Source organism: Numenius arquata, chromosome Z, assembly GCF_964106895.1.
Source record: "Numenius arquata chromosome Z, bNumArq3.hap1.1, whole genome shotgun sequence".
Lineage (NCBI taxonomy): Eukaryota > Metazoa > Chordata > Aves > Charadriiformes > Scolopacidae > Numenius > Numenius arquata.
Window position 1 is genome coordinate 659,547 of NC_133616.1, and position 20,924 is coordinate 680,470.

Below are 20,924 nucleotides of genomic sequence, written 5' to 3' on the forward strand. Positions count from 1 at the left end.
ATGCCAGAGAGAGGAGGACATGCAACTGCAGAGAACACACACACACTGACACAAACCGGCACGTTTGGAAAGGACACAAGTACCTGTAAGGAAAGCGATTACAAACGTGTTTTTAAATAACTAGATCTGGGTTGACAGCACGCTTTACTATGATTTTTAAAAACAGGAGTTTCGCTGCTTCTTTCGCTGCTTTCCCCCTGTTTTGGTAGATTTGGAATTTGCACTACTCATTCATTACCCCACAAATAACCCCCTTTAAGCCTGGGCTGCTCCATCTGTCACTCCAAAATGCCCCAGAACGTATTCCTGATGGCTAGTTTTAACGCGGGTTCGCTTTAAATGTCTCCCCATTCAAATAATTTTAACCCTGTAGCAAAGAAAGGGCTGGGAGTAGGACGCAGGAGCAGACAAAGTGTCCCGTGGGCGAGCGCACGGTTCCAGCGTGTGACTCACAGCGGTGTCTGGGACATTTATTTTGTAAACTGCAGCATTTCTTGCTGCAAATGTAATTTAAAAGCAGTTCTAAACATTATACTCCCACTAATGCCTCATGACTTAATATTACCACATGAAAAGCCGCGCAGACCTTATGGCATACACATGCTACAAGCCGAGGTCAGCGCGGAGATTTAGAGGTCACTCTCTGACACTTCCTTCCTATAGAGAGATTACCATATGTCATGCACAAGCATCTCCAAATTAATCCCCCTCTTTTATTCCGTTGCGGAACAACAATGGGTTCAAGCTCCCGAACCCATTCCGCATTGTCTCCCGAAGGGTCTGTTTGCTTTTCATGCAGTGGACTTCTTTTGTCACTGGGGGACATCTGCATCCAAACTACTCTTTCCATCCTTCCCACGCAAATGCATCCTGACGGCACGTGTGCAGTGACGGGATGACCAGCGTAAATCACTGCATGGCAGCAAAACCTAGTTCCAGTAGATGTATTAAAAAAATTATTTATTTTATGAAAAAGATTGCTTGTAAAAACACAAACCCATCCCATGCTGGAACTAAAGTCTTACTCGAAAGTCTTTTTGGCCTGGTTTTGTTGCAGTCAGCGTCGGTAATTAAAGCACTGCAATGGGAGCAGCTGGGGCTGAGCAGCACAGAGCCCTGCTCATCCCGGCACAAATACAGGTCACACGGATGGACATCAGGCATGTCATTAATTGTGTCTCTAATTAATTTGTAAGAACGGCAGCACTGGAAATACATGAGCAGCGATATACTGCAAGGAGAGCACGTGGGATGTAAAGGTAAGACGCTGAGGGAACTCATGGCCCGAGGGTGGCACTAAGGACCAAACTCACCTTCCCCGAGAGGGTGCGATGGGCCACCAGGCACAGGAAAAAAATGACAAATTTGGGAACAGGAGTATTTTTCTGTATTTTTGAAAGCACACAATTTCATTTTTATCAACTGTTTCTCTTGAAGTTATAAATACTTCCACTGGGGAACTAAAGTTATGTCTACCCCCAAAATCAGCAAAGCTATTTCAAAGGATAATGACATAGCTGTCATTTGGGAAAGAAAATCATAATGGAACTACAGCTTTAAAAACAAAACTCAAACCCTCTCTATGCCTAGTTACGTTTTTTCTTGCATTGACTTTGCCATATACACACCATCTCTGAGAAATCCTGACTTTTCAAATAATTCTCTTTCAAGGAGGAAAAGTAAATGGCTGCAAAAAACAAAGCAAAGTGAGAAACCAAACCAGCCCCACACGTTGGGATAAAAGCCCTGATTTCTCTTTTTACTTCAGCTTTGTTACTGACCGCTACTTCTCTATTTACACAGCACACTCGATCGTGGAAAAGGCTTAGAGGCGTATCACTCCTGAAACTGATTTTCCCTTTGCAACCCGAGATCACAGTAAGTTAATATTTATATTTAGGAAAAGAATACACACAAATGTTGCTGATGGGCAACTTTCCTCCTCAAATATAAACAGCTCCCTTTTTTTTTTTTTGCACGAGTGAAGAAAATCACACAGTTGATGTATAAGTTACCTGTTGTGCTTCCTAACTCTCTAATACAAGAGCAGGTCCAAAGTTAAAGATATTTTTAAAAATGTACATATATCTTTAATGTACATATTTAAAGATTGCACATGGTGGTAAATAACAGTGGCAAAGTATTTGTATTCTGCAAAATGCAATCAATTTACACATTGCAAATTTCTCTGAATTCATATAGCTTGAAAAGACAAAGTTTTCATAGAAGATAAAAATGAAAGATATTTGAAATTTCCTCTGAAAATTGCAATTAAGTCCTGAAGGATATCTGCTTTATAGATTAACTAAAAAAAATAACCAAATGATGCGTATACTTTTCCTCTTTGTTGTATCATATAGCAAAACACGTATGACAAAGGTTACACACCAATGTTCTCCCCAAGCCGTTAGAAATCTTCAGCTGGTGCCCTGCAGACTCCATTCCCCTGGTGCCCCCACAAGTAAGTACTGCCCCTCCTCTCTGGGGCACCGCAGGCATCTGCGTTATCTTCCTGCCCCACGAGCCCCACCTGCCCCCCTGAGTCGCCCCACACTCTTCCCAGCAGTTTCCTTACTCCTTAGTTTTGAGCTTGAGTCAGAATTGGCCCCAACGTGGTGGTTTACATTTACTTTACCTTTGGTATTAAGAGTGGCAGCTCATTTTGCCCCATCAAAAAGCAGCTCTAGTTTAGACAGCAAGCCTCCTCTTCCTCTGTCACCTCTCCAAGGAAGCTCTTGTCCCCACTCCACTCCAGCAAAAAGTAATGTCTAATCTTGTGTACATCCTTCTTCTACATCACAGGTTCTATACCTTGTACTTAACTGTTATTACACTTACGGAAGAGACAACGCAGACTATTAAAGGACCCTTCAGTGTCACCCGCTGCCATCTTTCCTAACTGCAAGTGATGACAATAGCAGCAGTGGTAGAAGTAGTGCTAAATAGAATAATTTCTTCATAAAAAAGAGAGGAAATATATACATACTACTTACATGTGTTTACCTTTATGCTTTAGATCATAACATACATAACGCTTTTTGTATTAGTCTGTCTAGCCCCTAGTTACAGATTTTAAACCTCTTACACCTCAGCACCAGCATGTTTGGGAGCACATAAACATGCAAAAAAATCCATTGTCAGGGAATGACTTCATGACAGTATCTGCACCTTGTATTGACTCTTAGAAATACTTCAGTCATTAACATTTTTTATCTAGAATATTACACTACTTCTTCCTCCCACACAAAAGCTAGCAATATTTTTATCACTTGATAGCAAGGTGATAACTTCAGTGTCAGAATCTGAAATGACATATCAAATTGCTTCAAAGGAAGCGATTTTTACCTTGTTTAATTTGTCCTTGGGCTGCATGACTTGAAATTGAAGGGGGCGCCTTCGCTTTTGCCATCTCCGGAGTGCCTGGCCTAGGTGGCCTAAACACAAAATGGACACGAAGGGGGAGAAGGAGGAGGATAGGGGGGATAAAAAAACCCAACATCGTTATCTTGGCATAAAAAAAATACCAGAGTCTGGAAAGAAGAAATACACTCAGTTTCATGTAGGTACCAAAGGTTTTCATAGTTATTTAATACATCAAAACCCAGAGTAAAATTAGACAGAATAAAATGCTGTATTAAAGCAGAGACTGGGAAAGCAAGTCACCCCAACTTCAAGGGCCTATTTGCCGTACCTGGTGGGACCTTTCTTCATGTGGTCTCCAATGAAGGTGGCATTGGTCATACTCATCAGCGTGTTGGCCAGCGAGATGACGGAGAGGAGGTGCTGAGTGGTGACGGCACGTGATACACCATACGTCCCCTTGCCCAGGCCTTCTGTAATGGACATTTTCCTGCCCAGCTCCACGCCATCATACGGGGGTTTGCCCACAGGCTGGTTATAGCCTGGAAGCATCAGGGACATGTGGCCCCCTCTAGACAGGAGGCCAAAGGACACAGAGCAGTGTGGCTTGAGCATCCCAAGACGATCCAGGCAAAGCTCGTCTAGAACAGAATTCAGGCCCCAGGCATGAAGACAGGACATGAAAAGCTTTGCTGTATCCATGGTTAGATTATATTCTAATAAAGTTAATGGTTTAGATTTGCTGGAGCGATATTCTGGGTCACCGTCTTCTCTTCTCTGTCTTAGTGATTCTTCATCCTCATCTTCATCATCAAGAAGATGCTCTTTGATATTCTCTTTGATTGTTTCCTTGACCTGCTGGAAGAGGACGGCTGCCCGTTTACCAGTCAAAAAGGAGCCCCCTTTATCAGACCCACCAGAGGCTTTCTGTAAATTCTCGGGAGAAACGAGTGCAGTGTTGGGTCTGGAGGCCTCCTCTGTCAGCAGCTGGATAATCAGGGCTTCCACATCAAAGAACAGCACGTGTATATCGGGATCTGTTAAGTTAGTCTTTATAGCTTGAACCATCAGGGAATTATGGGAATATTTAGGTAAATTCCCCTGAAAAAAAGAAAAAAAAAAAGAAAAAAAATCGAAGTGTCAATTGGATTCCTTTCTTTACACTTTTCACAAAAATAATTCACAAATTGAAGAAGCTGTGGATGATCAAAGTTTGAAAACTCTGGGGTATAAAACATATTACGACAAGCATTATGAAAGTATCAGCAAAGAATTTCACAGCACTCTTCACAATGTCAGGAATGTCAGACTTGCAATCAAGTGTTATGCCCCTAAAATACATAAATTTCACTTACAGAAGTTTATCAGATAAATAGAGCTCTCTAGATAAGACAGAAGTTCACGTTTCTTTCCTGTGAATTCTGAAAGATAACAGTTACATGCCAAGGAAAAAGAGAATTCCAATATTTAGTTATTAAACTGTTTTTTCCACAACTGATACAGGCTGAACGGTTTGTTTAGAAAACATCAACCAAGTAGAATTAACCCATAAGTTCTTAATATTTATCACCGATAAAATCCAGACAGTCAAGGCTCCTATGTCTTTTCTCACCAATAACTCAACAACCTTAACTTTAGTATGAACTCTCAGTTTGATAGTCTCTAAACATTTCCTTTCTCTGCGGTCTTTTTTAAAGCACATTTCCAGCAAACAGCCAGAGCCTACCACAATCAGCAAACAGCCAAATCCTCCTCCTCTTTCTGTGCTCAACTCCGAGAATGAAGAAACTATGTTGATTAAATAAACTTCCCATGAGAAGCAAATAATGGATAATTGAAAACAGAATAGAAATAATTAAGTGTCAATAAGTAATAGCTGCAAATTGTGTTCTGCAATGCACTGATTTACTGATATATTCTTCATTTATTTAGAAAATCTATTTTTTTTTTCTCAAAATGTAATGTAGGTAACTTGTTATGAAACGGTCTCTGGTAAGGGTCACAATGGCAAAGCTAAAACCAACAATGTAACCAAAATATTTTAGCTATTAATCATCATTGACTGCTGGTATAGAACACATTTTGCTGTGCTGTGTATAGCGGCGGTTTTGGTCAGTGTTGGGCTGAAGGCTGGACTCGATGACCTGAAAGGGCCCTTCCAATCTAGGCAATTGTGTGATTCTACACAACACCTTCATTAGGTGTGAGGAACCTGCACGTATGGGCATGGCCGGACGGGACACAGCAGGACACACGTGTATTTGTAGAGAGAAGCTGGTGTTGTTCCAAGGAAAGCTCCCTTTAAGTGACATTCCCTTTCCAAAGGGAATCCAGCCGGGAAGGTGCAGGCGGTGCCGGTCCCTGTGCAGGGCTCTGCTGCTCTCTGCCGGCCACGGCCTGGGAATCGGCAGCGGGACACCAACCACCTTTTTGTGCCAGGGCTTGGGAACGCTGCTGAACAGCACCAACACACTACACAACCGTAACAGCTGGCCACGCCGACAGGCCTTCATTAGGGAACCAGTTATGATGAGTGGCAGAGGGCCGGACTCACCAGTGAGAGCACACGTGAGCAGGGCAGTCACGGCATTGCCAAAGGTGGCCACCCCCCGAGACTAACACGCAACTCCAAGGGTATTTTTCCCAGTTTCCTTCAAGAGCATTTTGCACTTCTGCCCACTAATCTTTAACAGAACGATAAAGATGTAAGCCAGGGGTCACAGTCTTCCTGTGACAAAGTTCATAAATCCCTCACAAGGTCAGGACGTATCTTTTCTCTGTGTTTGGCCAAACCGAAGCCCCCGAGAGAGCTCCTCCCTCGGGCTCTGCTCTGGGGATCAGCAGTGACACGCCACTGAGCCCACCGGCTGAACTGCCAGCGACAGTTAAGCCTGTTTCTAAAATTTACTGATTGCCTTTTTGTTCCACCTCTGCAAGCTGATGCTGTTAGCTGCATGTTACCTTTCAAGACAGTCATTCCAAATCCATCAGACTGAGTAATAATTAGGCACGTTAAAATTGACGGGATATTCAGAACAAATTCTTGTACCGTTCTGTCCTCCTGTCATGGTTTCTTAACTTTTTTTTTTTTTTTTAAACACTGTACTAGCTTTTCTTGGGATACGTGCTATATTGTACTCTATTTGCTCTTCAGAATAATAAAAATAACGTTGAAATGTAAAAATTACTCTTTACACATATCAAAATCCAAGTTATTTCTTATTGTGAGATAATAAATTCAGAAAAACAACTCACTACGAGTTCTTAATAAAGAAACTTCCCCACATTTCAAAATATTTAAGGTGCTTCCAACTTGTGCAATAATAACCAGGATGGAGAAAAATCACCCTCTGACTCCAGAAGTGCAGAGATCTTACTACGAGCATTTCCTTCTTGCTTAGGCCAGTAAGAAGCCTGTTGCTGTACTCTGTTACATCCACGTAAACTGGAGTTCTGTCTCTAAATGAACACACACGAACCCGCCGTGGCTTGGGCGCTCTCTATACACAGACACACAGCGCTCTGAACAGCTAATGAATGCTTTTCACGAGTTACTACACACACTTCCATTTGAATTTATCACTGAAACCACAAAACATAATTTAAAAACTCCTTAAACATTAAGCACTGAAATATTTAGGAATCAACTAAGCCCATTAATATCTTCTAGCATTAAACACTTAAAAAAAAAAAAAGCCTTTTTCAAGTTGTAATTAATTTTCAGCATTTAAGTTCCTTTGGCTCCACTTATATCTATTTGCAAATATATTTCAGTAATACCTTCTCTGAACTGTCACACAGCAGCAATTACCAAACTGAAATAAAATCAAGCTCTAGCTCCACCTTTAGCAAGATCTGCAGGAGCGTATAAAGCATGTTCAATGTCGGGGGAAGAGGGAAGGAACAGATCAATGCCGATTCCATTCCTCAAAGTTGGCACAAAACCAAAAGGGTGAGACTCGCTTCTGATAGGTATGGATCACAGCCTGACTCCTGGTCTACCCAGCAGTACTACAAATTAACTACATAATTAAAATGTATGTAATCGAGCAAATATGCCAGATTCTACAAAATGCTGCTAAATCCGGATTTTAAATAAACACAACCTCCAAAACCCACAGTAGAATGCACACTGAAATGGGAGGTGGCATCATGAGCAGTAAGATAAACTGGGGAACAGCACCCGGAGATAAGTGGAAGGGATTGTGTTTGTTGATATTAAAACTATATTACTTCCCAGCTAGAAAGAGACAAGTTTACATGGTGCATAACCTCTGTTCTTACTGAACCTTGAGGAAAAAGACAGGGTTGGAGGGGTCGAACTAGATGATCTCCAGAGGTCCCTTCCAACTCCACACGATTCTGTGATTCTGTGACAGTGAAAGCAGCACAGAGTTAGAGACAGCAAAGAGGAAGTTTAAAAGCATTAGACTCCAGTGAGAAAAGCGCTACCCCTGAGAGCACAAAAATAGAGAAAAATTAAGAGAAACATAACTCTAAATAACACCACCTGCAGTGGAAACTGCGCAGTGACGTTGAATGACGTTGAAAAAGGCTGATAATTTTTTTTCAAGCCAAGCGAACTCCTAGGACTGACCCATGGCCAGGTAAAGCCAGTTTTGGTCTTTCTATTCAATTTTCAGAGAGCATTGGATAAGATCCTTTCAGTTACAATGATGAAGGCCTCCCATATTTTAATCAATTATTTATGAATAAACATTTCAGGTCCTGCATTAAAACCAGACAAATTGCAACGCCACTTGCCTTGTCAGAGGCTTCGGAAGCCAGCAGGTTGGTGGCCAGGGTCTGCAGTTTCTGATGGGCCACGTTCTTCAGAGCGGCCAGGCTGCGCCGAGTCATGGCCTGCTTCAGGTTGACAGCGGGATGGCTAAGGGCGTCCACCGCTGCCGGCACCACCTCGTCACACGCGTTCAGGATCTCCACCGCTGTTATGCCCATCACACACCTGTCCAGAGCACCTACAGAGGTTTTCAAAAGCAGGAGTTTAAGCAAAACCAGTTTGGAATGTCCAAAATATCACAAGTACAACAACAGGTGAAAATAATTAACAGCACAGAATGCAATGCATAAAAGTTTCCCTTGTGTTAACAGCTGGTTTTAGAACTAATATTCCTAAAATTGTTTAATCAACATCTTTGAACTGAACCTTACCAGTATCCATTTGCCAGACGTAGACAGAGCCATCTGAGCATCCCACCACCAGGTAGTCATCGGAAGGCCTCCACTTTATGACTTGAATAGGGAAGAGGTGCCGGGATGCCAGCATGATGCATTTTTTCTCCCGCAGGCTCAGGAGACCTACCGAGTGATCACTGGCAACGGAGCAAACGCAGTGCTGGACTCTTGCCTAACAAAGGGAAAGAGTAAAGAAAAAGAAAATAAATCTTAATTGTAATGGGGACAGTTTGCATTTAATCTCTTCTTCACTGGACCGAGCGTGGTAATCAACAGCCTATTTTATAAGCAATACCCAGGCACATAAGTCTATGGCTGAACTCACTGAGCTCACTAGAAACACAATCTCACTTGCAGCAATTCTCTTGAATCCAATCTCTTGCACACCACAATGAGCAAACAGGTATTAGACCCTGTTTTATTGAGCCAAAATAGAAACCACGGTTTTTAAGCAAGTCAATGTCATTTTGTTCATTAAATTCTACCTACTCATGCAAGTTACAAAAGTCAAAATTGCCTTTAAATCCTATGAGCTACCTGGTGGGGGACGCTTGCCTATGACGAATTCCAAATACCTTCAGGGGAAAGGCTGCTTCCATGTCATGGGAATCCTCCCCTGCTCTATACCATAAAATGCCAAGCATTTCCTTAGCTAGCTAGGCTTTCATATCCGGTTTTTCTACTATTTTTAATCCTTTACATAGCTAAAACATGATGGGAACAAAACCACGATCAACAGAACAATTAAACTCTTTGGTGTATACATTTATCAGTGCTAAATCTTCAGTATTTCATGTTCCATTCACATTCTGAAGGAGGGTCTGAGGAGCTGTACCATTTACGGAAAGTGTGAGACAGGTTATCAGATGTATTATGTAGAACTTACGCTACAGTTTTCTGGTGGAACTAGAAGCTGTGTAATTTCTCCACCATGTACACAGAAGATATGTTTCATCTCTCCAGAAAATATATCCCATATGATGACTGAGAAATCCACACCACCTGAGATCAAATACCTTTGATCATAACGAGAAGAAACCTGATGAGGATACAATAAACATGTAATTTTGTTTCGATGGCCTCGGAGAGTCCGGTGAGGTGGCCAACCTGAGAAATCAGGTGAGGGACGAAAGGAGGGGTGGAAAAAGAGAGAGAGAAAAAACATAATTCAATAGAACAGTTAACAATTCAAAACAATGTTCTTGATTAAAAGAATAAATACAGACATACTGCAATTTTTGACGGAAGTTCTTTTAGAATTAGTCCTCTCTTTAAAACGTTCATAATTTTTTTTACTGGACATGGACTGAATAATTCTTTTTGTCTTGCTGTACAACCTCCCTTTAATGCAATTCAGCTGTCTTAAAACAGCTTCTGTCTCCCCCCAAAAAAAATCCCCGAAAAAAATAATTTAAAAGGCCACAAAGATGTGAAAAAATAAATTCCCTTCTCCGTCAAACATGAATTTATCCAAGGTTATAATGAAAAGGACCAGTACCAGGAAAATTGCATAATCTTACTCTGTACTGGCCACAAGAGTGGCATGAGAGTCTGCGGTGCTATGCATTTGGTGCTTGTGCAGAATAGGTTCATGACATCGCATTTAAATGTAAAAAAGAAAATATTTTTTGTGAACACACAGCAAGAATGGCGAGTCTTCTGTTCACTGAGATTAAATACATTAGTTAAATCATGCTCATTCCAACCTTTTAATTACTGCAAAAGATGCTTATAAAAACCATCTTTTTAGATGGCAAATTTGACAAAACAGGCCCAATGAATTAAATCCCAGAATCAGGTATTCTAGGCAGTACCTGCACGACAGAGAGGAACTTTTTCCTCTACATGATTATGCTTTCTAGCAAGCACAGCAAATCTTATGTAGAAGACACACGGGCACTTTATGAGTATAAAAATCACCAATGCTTATTTGTGGAATAATGCAGCAACTTTGAGGCAATCCAACTTCATGTTAAGAAAAAAAAATATGATTTTTTTAGAAAATTATATAACGTAAATCAGTTATAGAAAGGAAACAGTGCAACCGACAGCCTTGTATATAACTGACAAGCTCGTAGGTATATTTACAGAAAAATATTTGTGTCTCTTACATTTATCAGCATTTGTAAAAAATCAAACCCCAAATATTTGTTCTGAAACTATGATCACAAAAGAATTAAAATAATGTTATCTGGAACCAAAATATACAACAGCAGGCCAAGGTATAACACCCAGCTAACTACAGAATACACAGAGAGGAGTGCTTTGTTAGAGGCGGTATTTTCCCAAGACCACCTTCCCCGGCGCACTGACACCCGGTGCCACAGCCAGTCTGGGAGAGAGACGGGAGATGTGCCCTGCCACGTCTTTGCTCCTGCATCCCAGAAAGGTCTTACTTAAGTGTCCTCTGGTAAGTGCCAAGCCCACGCTGTAACCCAGCCTTCTTTTCCTACCTCTCCTGAGCATGTGCTCTCCCTGCAGCAGCTGAACTATGGCGGTCTGTGTTGCGGGCACAATGACGATGCTTCCATCCTCGCGCCCGCAGACCAGGCGCCCGTGCGCGGGGATGTACACGCTGGCTGTAACTTTGAGTGGTTCATTGATGTTTGGGATTAAGCTCAACTGGTCTATAATCCCAGCAGGGCGAGGAGTCAGTTTATCAAAAGCTTCCTGGAGGGATACTGAAGTTGTTGTTTGCAGTCCTGCTTGAGAAGGGAAAAAAAGAAAAAAGGAAGGGGTGAGGCAGGAGAAGGATTTAATAAAATAATAAATCAAGAACAGAAATTAGAAACGCTTTTCTGAGAAGGTCTCAAAGTTTAAACACACCATGTTACAATACTTTCAACACAGTAAAAAGTACACACTGGAGATTAATATACCAACTGGGTAACACGGAAACAACATATGTGAGAACTGGATAAGTATATGATCTAAGCTACAAGTTACACAGGCAGACAGCAACGACCATAGCTAATATTTGGAAAAAAACAGTTAAAACTTAATACCTGAAAAATATTAATAGAAATTAAGATTTTGATCATATATGGAAAAATTAAGTTACTGTAACTCTTACAAGAAGCTAACAATTAAAAAAAACCCAGCTTCAAGGATTAGTAGGAAAAGCAGCAGTGCTTTATATCCAGCACTGAAACGCATAGCAAAAAATAGAGATGCCCATTAAAGGGCTTGGCAACAAAACTGTTAACTAGGTGTACCTTTTGCACTCTCCTGTTGCTCAAGAGTATCAGGCACGTTCCAAATACAGAGTCTCCCTGAAGAATCCCCTTGGATTAGCAGCTTATAGGAAACCTCCCTGTGTCCATAGAAGAAGCGAGTAACTGGTGGGCATATTAGTAGCTGTTAAAAAACGTAAATTAACACTTCAGAACACATGCAAACCATGTACTAACCTCAAAATTTACTACGATAGATTTGCAAGAACAGCATTTGTAAATCAGATAGTTACTTATACCTAGCAATATAGGTCTAAGTACTAAACGTACAGCAGTCTTAGATGCATTAATTTATAGCAGATGCAGTTCACAGCACAATATAAAATGAAGTATAGCTCAAAGAGGACTTTGCCCCACAAAATTGGATTTTCTTTACTTTGCAAGAATTTAAGCTTTCAGATACTAAAGCTCTTGCTCAGTTATTGCCTAATCATCATGCACATCACAACCTGACTTCCAACTCTCCAGGCACTGACGAATGATAAACTGTTAGTATACAGGGACTGAAGAGTCACTTAACCGGAGACTAACCTCTGCATTTATCTGAAAACCAACAAGAGCCAACCCAAACAGCAGGGAAATTGCATCTGTCTACTTTCTTCAGCAAAAGAAGAAATCCTAAAGGTCTACTTTGAAAGAGGAAAAACTGGTTATGATGTATGTGTGTTTCAACTCTCTAAAAAAGAGATGTAGGCTGTAAAAGAAACCCCAAAGATTTTACCTGTTTATCTGCTCTGTCCAACACACTGTGCAGTAAAGGTGGAATTAAATTTTCTACTGCTTTCCCCACATCTCTGCGAAATGAATCACTAGCTGGTAGACAGCTGGGTTTAAGAACAGAGAGAAAGGAACAAAAAGCCTTATATTAGTAGAGAGTGATTACTACATCACTAGCTAAGTAATACTAAGCAAAAACAACCCCCAAGTCCTTAAACGATACTTCCCCCCCCCCCCCCCAATTGTTTATAGAGTGTATAGCAGATCATTAATTTTAAAGTACAGGGTATGCTTCATCAATTAATAGCTGATTAACGTGAGAATATTCATGTCCAAGATAAAACTATCCCTACCCAGAACAGAGAGATGTTTGCGTGTCATGAAGATGTCAGAAGAAAACTGGGGTAGTTTTTTATTTTACTTTTGTCATTCTACATGCATTTAACCTCTTTGATATAAAATTAATTTAAAATTAGGTATTTTCACATTTACATACACAAACTCAGCTGTTCATGCCTTCCCTCAATGCACTGAGAGTACTCTGTTACAATAATGCAATCATTTTTAACATTCTACCCCATATAGCAAAATCCTATTTCTTCCGTACTTGGACCTGGTTAAGGAAATATTGAAATTTTATTTTATTTTAATTTATGACACTTGTCCAACAGCAAAATGCACCTCTTCCCATCACACAACTCCATCAGGAAGTGAAAAAGAGTTAGTGTAATCTCAGAAAACAGTGAGGCAATCTTGGTCAAGGCAATCTAAATTACTGAGCATTGCTCCAACACGATACATTTAGGGGCTTTAAAATATGCTCACGGAATACTAGTTTCTGCAAGATCCGTATGATTTTTTTTAACAAAATCAAAGCCAAAGATACTCAATATTTCTTCAAATATGCTTGTGTTTTTATCTCAAAAAATAACGAAATGGAGTCTTTCCCTGTTGACTACCTGGCTGGCAATTTATAGATGAAACTTTGCCCATCTTCCGTCCACACAATCACTTTATCAGCTGACACAAAGTCACCCCCAGTCCAGGTCTGATCGTTTTCACTGGGGACCGAACATAAGAGGGAATAATCTCCAGCATCGAAAACCTGAAAAGGAACAGAAAAGTCTGCTGTCATTAACCAATTCCAGATTAACACACCCAGAGAGCAGCTAATCTCAGTTTCAATACAGCCACACGAAAAGGACTTAGAGCATCTTGATCAAAATGTCTTACTGGCAGTTTAATGAAATCAGTTTTTGGGTGAAAAACAGGCAGCGCTTACCCTCCAGTACTTGGAGCACACTACCAGCAGCGACCGCTGGGTGAACGCACAGAAAGAAATGCTTTGACAGTTCTGACAATAAATAGGTTTTGACTCCTCTTCAAATACCGGTGTTGTATCCTGAAAACAAACAAACAAACAAAACCAACCTTAAATTAACTGCATCTTATTTAAACTTCTCAATCCGAAATTAAATAGAGCCATATTACCTTCTGTAATAACAGCTTCAAAAAAGGCATTTCTTGATAGTTTTAAATCTGCTCAAGTCATGAGCTTGTCAACATTTCTGTAAATTTTAACTGAAATAAATATTTATGTTTTATTTCGATATTTCCATGGGTTTATCATATCTTGAATACCAATTTTCCCGTGATATAAGAGTCAAGTCTGCAGACTGTCCCAAGTACAAGCGTAGCAGAAAAGCAGAACTGAGGAAGCGCTAGGTAAGAAGTTGGCTGCAGAGACATAAAGTACCAACCCCAACAGGAGGTTGTCATTTTTATTCAGCCAGCACATGGATATAGCCATAATCAGGCACACGTACTGAATATGAGCATTATGTATATGAACAAATACAGATCTGAACTACTGAATACTCGAGCTCCTTCCCTTCCTTATGTCCACTGGCACGAGCAAGTCTCCAAGGTTTCAGCTGGAGACTGCCCTTGGCCAGAGGAGAAGGTTCAGTCACTGCTGATCACATTCCTCTGAGATTCAACCCATCCCTGTCAAACAGCAGGGGCTCGTGACCATTTGGCCAAACACCCTGCGCTGAGTCTGAGTCTCAGACTGGTCTATCACATCAGTGCTGTGCCTTGATTAACCTGTCCCGCCTCAAAGCAAAACCTTCTCTTCTGGTTGACTGGTGGTCACTGCTAACCTGTCCAGACCCAGCACACACAGAAACTAGCTCCCAAGCTTCTACTGTCATAAAAACACACCTTCTTTATTGAGACAGGGCAGAGACAATCAGGATAGCCAGGCAAGGAAGGCAGAAGCGGAGACTCAGATGTTCTAGATCAAAACTCCTTACTCTGTTACACATCACTGTGGCAAGATATTATTTTACTGAAATATTATTTCCTCATCTTCAAGATGGGCAGAAAGTGTTCTGTCCTACACAGAAATCATTCAAGTGCTCAGACAGTGTGACAGCCAGCAGCGTCTGAAGCTGAGAGTCTCTACACAGAATGACATACAGATGGGAATCAGAAAATACCCAGCTGATTTTTCTTCTTGCTCACACTGAACTTAGGGACATGACAGAGTCCACGTGATGGAAACAGGCCGATGCCATTTCATAAGACACCAGATGGCCAACTTTAAAGGAAAAACCAAACACTAGTAGCAGTTCTTATTCTATTATTTCTTATAAGAAGATCTGCAAGAGCATGTGGTATCCTTTTTTGTCACTTAAGTGTAACACACTGCCCAGCTGCACAGATTAGTGGTGCCTATTTAGTATCATCACTGTCAGTGAATTACCTTCCGCCCAGACAGTCAGCAAAACTAAGCAGATTCAGCTCACGTTTCCTTCTCTCAAGGTTCCCCACAGCCCAAACAGACCAGACTCTGATAAGCTTCTGTTTGGTTATGTCTTTGTGTTTCTTAGTTCATAACAGCCAATACTCCTCGCTGCTCCCAGCTGCCTTTGTAAGGGTAACTGTTAACTGAGATGTTTGCTAAAACACCACTCGCTGCATGATGAGGGCTTCCAGAAGATGCTGTGAGAGCAAACATACTCTCAGCAAGTTTGAAACCACGAAACAAAAAAAAAAAGGGAATACCATCCCTGTCCCCTGATGGGGTGAAAAGCAAGGAATCCATTACATTGGTCTTCCAAGCTAGTGCAAACTGTGATGATTCTGCCTTATAAATATTCTGGAAATAAACAAGTCCATAAAAAAATAGTTCATTTATGTATCATAAGGTTGTTTTTCCACAGTTGCTAAACATCTACAGTAAGGTGTATCTTTTGCAAGAGGTTTCTGCAAATAGCTGATTTGCCAGAGGTCTACGAGACCTGTAGCAAACCTCCTTTAGGACCTCTATTGATTAGTACACAGGAAGGCAGGAACTGCCAAATAACAGAGTTGTGGAGAACCCCTAATAACAAATATTCCTAAAACCATATTCCCTGCTCAGCAAGCCTTCAGGCATCTCCACAGCGCACTTATCTGTCTCAAATAAAATACTATGTTTATTATTAAATTTAATACTAAAAATATTACTACTAAATTCAATAATATTTGTAATATAGTATGATACAATAAAAATACAATGAAGATTTTTTAAAAATTAAGTACAGATATCTTTAAGAGCATAAGAAATGCAGCTAGAGAACTTAAGCTTAAAAAAAAAAAATGAAGTCACTTCGATAATGCCATCACAGGATTCAAAGACACACGATTCCTATGCAGTACAGGTCAAGCTTTAACTCTGTGAATTATTTCTTCTACCTGTACTAGACAGAGTAAACATGTAATTATTAGCATCACCTATTGCAACTAAAGAGTACGTACACTGCAAGCTCCTGCACATAGAAGTTTGGCCTGTACTGAATAAAGTTATGGATGCAGCACAGCATCCACATCAGTTTGAAGGGTAAATATTACTGTGACAGTCGTTACAGGAGACTTGTAGAAATTGGGAGATTATCCTACTCTTAATTTTGAAATAAGTTCTCTGAGCCAAACACGAGAAAGATTAGGAGTTCTGCTGGTAACCTGAAGAATCAGTAAAGCAAAATCAAGGAAGATGATTTTCAAATGGCAAAGAGGAAAAAAAACATAATATTATTAGGGAGCTGGGAGAGCAGGAAACACCATTAACAGAAGTTCTCCCTTCATCACAACAGGAAATATCATTAATTCAGAAGCTTTTATTTACCTGCATGCGACTAACTTCAGAGGTTATTATCCACACTTTCAGGATGCCAGTCACTGAAACCGCTACAACGGTATCCTCTGGGGAAAAACAAACATTAGGCTGATAAGTACAAGGAGGTCTTCATTTTGTTGCACACTTGTGCATATCCGAGTACAAAAATACATCGAGAGTACCTCAACGTTAAAGTTTATCAAAACATTCCTGAAGTGTTTGCTTCAAAAAAATCAAACGTTCATTCGCAAAGTGGTATTCCAGAAGCACATATACCCATGCACAAACACAGATTCCATGGGTCTGTGTTTACAGTATCATTCTTAATTAATTCCAGGGCTTAAATTAAATAGGGAGGACACGCAGTTGATTCTAGTATTGTTCTCAGACATAGTACTTGCTGGGTGCTGCCCAAAATCACAAGCAGCAACATTCTAGTTCCTCCCCAGGTTCTTGAAAAAGTTGAAAATAGTGTTTCTCTTACAGGGAGGCAAAACCATAACAAAAGCAACAAAACTAATTACCTTGCGTTCTATTGGATCGAATGATAGTCATGGAGCTGATCCAGTCAGGAGATATCTTTGATAATAAAGAATAAAGAACTTCAAGGCTGGTAGCATCCACGACAAGAATTTCTGGATAGTGTCCATGGCATAATAATCTCCCTTCATGCTGAGTCCCAACTGTAAACTGATAGAACTACATGGATATTAACAAAATACAGAAGGTTATACTCCGTGTGAGGCACCAATTACTTCATTTTTCATCAAAACCACGATTTCATAAGTATATTCTAATGTTTAAAAATCACTACTGTGCACTGCTGAGGAGAGTTTTTTTTGCAGAGGCCCCCTCTCTCCTATCCCCTTCCCAAGGCAGCCCTTACCCTGCACACCCAGCTCCTGGACCTGACGGAGCCTTCCTCAGCCTTCCCTGCCGAGATCATCCTCATGCTCCCACCTCCCCAGCAGTACTCCTCCAGAAACCTGTTCCTTCTCCTCCTCTCTTTCCAGCCTCTCGCGTTAATTATGCTTTTTTTTCCCCCCCAATACTGAAGCACAGCACATATTTCCAGCTCTAGGGCATCTGACGACACAGCATAAACCAAGAGATACTCCAGTATGCATATAATGTCATTATTAAGCCTAAAAAGAAACAAACCAGCCTTGCTTTGTTACTGATCTATAGCCATCCACGCTCTGCAATACGGAACAGGAGCTGTAAAGCATACACAAAGCACTAACCTGGATGCCCGTATGTGTGCAGGCTAGTTTAGTGAACTCGATGCATCTCCCATCGTTCACGTCCCACAGACACATCTCCCTAAAATATAAAAAGCAGATTAAAACTATAGGGAAGATATTCCAGTCTTCTAAGCTAAATCATCTAGGCTAAAATGTAAGCGTACAAAGTGTATTTTATTTAAAAGTTGCAGAGTGTGACTTTTTTTTTCCTCTTGAATTTACCTGACACAAATCCAAAATTTCCTCGGTATCACAGTGGAGAAGTCCCACCATTTGGAATATTTATAGACATTAGTTTAAGTGAAAAATACCACATGTGCAAACGTGATCTCTACCCTCAATTTCCATTCTTTAACACATCTGCATATTAATAAATCCTCAGGGAACTCACCCGCTTTCTGATGCGCTCACTATATACTGCTTTTCACTGGAAGCAGAAGCCTTTGATAAACAAGTAATTGAGGCTGTATGACCAAACAACAGAGCTCTGGGATTAATCTAGAATCAGGGAAATAAAATGTCAAGTAAAAATAACAGAGGCACTATTACTTAACCAGAACATACATATTGCAGATCTCCATTTTTTGTATTATATCAATACATGTGTTTTTATATATATATATATATATATATATACACACATTTAATTAGCATAGCAGCAGATACATAATCTTGAAAGAGTTTTGCACAGAATGCTGCTCTAGTACACGGAAAAAAAATGGCGTCTACCTAATGCTGTAATGCAAATTTGTGGAAAAGAAATGCATTTTGCATCAAACACATGCTATCAATAATTTTAAATCATAGGCTGAATTTGGCCCAACTTGAACAAAAAAAATTGTGTTCTACTGCAACAATAGTTCCCGCCCAAATCCAGTATGTACCACAACCTGATACATTTATAAATAAATTTATATAAAGCCCATGCATAGATTAAAGATAAAAAAAGAAAACTGTCCTTTATTTCTCCTTTCTAGAAAGAACTAGTCGCTTTTTCCTTTTCTTTAAATATACCAGACATAAACATAATTTATGGGGGTAACTCACAGACTTTCAAATATTTAGGTATTCAATATAAACTTTTCCTGAAGCGTGCTGTTTATTTTACATGCGATTACTGCTTTGCTATTCCATTCCAAGAGTTTAAAACCCTTTATAACATGGCAAACTACAAGACTATATTCCAAATAGACATTTGCAGATTTCAACTCTAGGGCAGCCACTGGCATTAAACAATTAATCATCAACCTTCATCTCTGCTACTAGCTTTTCTTCTCTTTCAGTTTTCATGGAAAAAAAAGTTGGCTAAAATAATAACCTTAAAAAGTTCTCCAAGTACAGTCCTCTGGTGACTGGAATCTGTTTTCACAAAACAATATTAAGCAGCTAAACTCGAAAGTGCCAACTAGTTTAGAGCAGCTCCACAAAAGAGGAAGTAATTACTTCCAAAAATTACTGCAGGCGCAGCAACAAAGTTCAAGAGCAAAACCGTCTCTAAGTGTCAATCCAGGCCTCATGAGAGGGAGGAAGGAAGGACAAGTGAAGAGGGCACAGAAAGAACTCAAGACTAGAATGGATGCTCTATCAAAGAATAAAATCACACTGGCAACTACAATACGCACTTTAGACACAGAATGCAGATCCTACAGACTTTAGCCTTACCTCCAAATCCGCAGAAAGGTCCCAGAGACATATCTGTCCATCGTGGCAGCCCGTGACGATCATGGAGGTGTCCTCCATGAGCAGCAGGGTGGATATGCAGTGTGTGGGGGCTCTGCGGCCCCACAGGACGATGGGCAGAACCAGGCTGTTCCCTGCCATTTTGCTTTCACGCCTGTCAATTTAATCAAGGTTAACAAATATTGCGTCTCAGCAGATACGCCAGTCCCGCATTTAGCATGTTCTTATCCTCACAAAATCCTAAAATACTAGTCTGAAGTGACTTCATAAATATTTTATACAAAAGAAACAGTCACTAGATATGCCATTCTTCAAATAAAATACAGTGTACAATCATCTCTCATCAGGGAACGCACTATTTTCATATATGAATTAAATAACATTCTCTAACAATCGCCTGAAAAACACAGTGAACCATGATAGTATTATAACTTCACAATTTTGGTTTCTTACACATTTTGCAAAAGACGCTTTTCAAAGTGGTCTTTTCCTACACACATAGATACTTTTACCAAATAGCATCTCCCTATGCACACAGTTACTTTTGCCAAAATCACTCCTTTTACAATAATTTTGAAGTCAGGAATGCTTTGAGTCCTGGGGCTGCAGCAGTTATTACACGCCCAATGGAAGAGTTCATCCCCATTTGCAAATGTAACAACTTTTATTCAAAAAAACAGGCCCCGGAGTTTTCTACAGATGACTATGCACTTTTCAAAAATACAGTTCTGTTAGGAGTGTTGCATTGGTATAGCTTTGTCAAATGGATATTTATGCTGGAATGTGCAGTACCCTGCATTAGGTGAAATTAGAGGTAGAAATCATTGTCAGGGTTAATGCCGTTCCTTAATTCATACTCTTACTCCGACAGTTCCTTCCCCCTCACACCCTCAGCTAAAGAGGCTAACTAAACAAACAAAAGCTAATTAGAAACAGCCTAATTAAAAATACATGTTATTTTTGAACCTTTCAGTTTCTGGTTTCTGAGCCCAAGTGGTAAATGTTTCCAAAGCAACACCTCTCCCATGTCGGCAGCTCACGATTCACTCCTATACCCTTGCCTTCCATGGAGGCAGACACCCGTCAGCAAAAGCTGGGGTGAGGGAAAAGGAATTGGAGTATCAGTATCAAAAGATGTGGTTTGAGGGGAAAAAACACATCCTTACTACCTTTATCGACGCTATTTAGAACTAAAGAAAACTGGGAAAGGACTAAATCCAGCAATCGCCATGAATTGCCATATGAACTAGATTCTGGCCACTGTCCAACAGGAAATAGATGCACCACTATCTTTACAGCAACATTTAGTATCTTATAAATATATTGACACAA

General features: G+C 40.3%; 1 protein-coding gene across 2 annotated transcripts in view; it reads right to left on the reverse strand.

Moving 5' to 3' along the window:
* The window catches only part of LOC141476903 (WD repeat-containing protein 7-like), an 86,834-nt gene extending 67,101 nt beyond the window's left edge, over positions 1–19,733 (reverse strand). For both annotated transcript variants that reach the window (XM_074165811.1, XM_074165810.1), the window contains exons 1-15: positions 19,575–19,733; positions 18,304–18,410; positions 17,913–17,991; positions 17,193–17,367; positions 16,678–16,754; positions 13,789–13,908; positions 13,466–13,611; positions 12,511–12,613; positions 11,772–11,913; positions 11,010–11,258; positions 9,443–9,663; positions 8,533–8,728; positions 8,125–8,339; positions 3,692–4,461; positions 3,346–3,434 (exon numbers count right to left, since the gene is read on the reverse strand). In XM_074165811.1, coding sequence (XP_074021912.1) covers positions 3,346–3,434; positions 3,692–4,461; positions 8,125–8,339; positions 8,533–8,728; positions 9,443–9,663; positions 11,010–11,258; positions 11,772–11,913; positions 12,511–12,613; positions 13,466–13,611; positions 13,789–13,908; positions 16,678–16,754; positions 17,193–17,367; positions 17,913–17,991; positions 18,304–18,410; positions 19,575–19,733 — 2,848 coding nt within the window. The remainder of the gene's footprint in view (positions 1–3,345; positions 3,435–3,691; positions 4,462–8,124; positions 8,340–8,532; positions 8,729–9,442; positions 9,664–11,009; positions 11,259–11,771; positions 11,914–12,510; positions 12,614–13,465; positions 13,612–13,788; positions 13,909–16,677; positions 16,755–17,192; positions 17,368–17,912; positions 17,992–18,303; positions 18,411–19,574) is intronic.
* Positions 19,734–20,924: the final 1,191 nt, after the last annotated feature.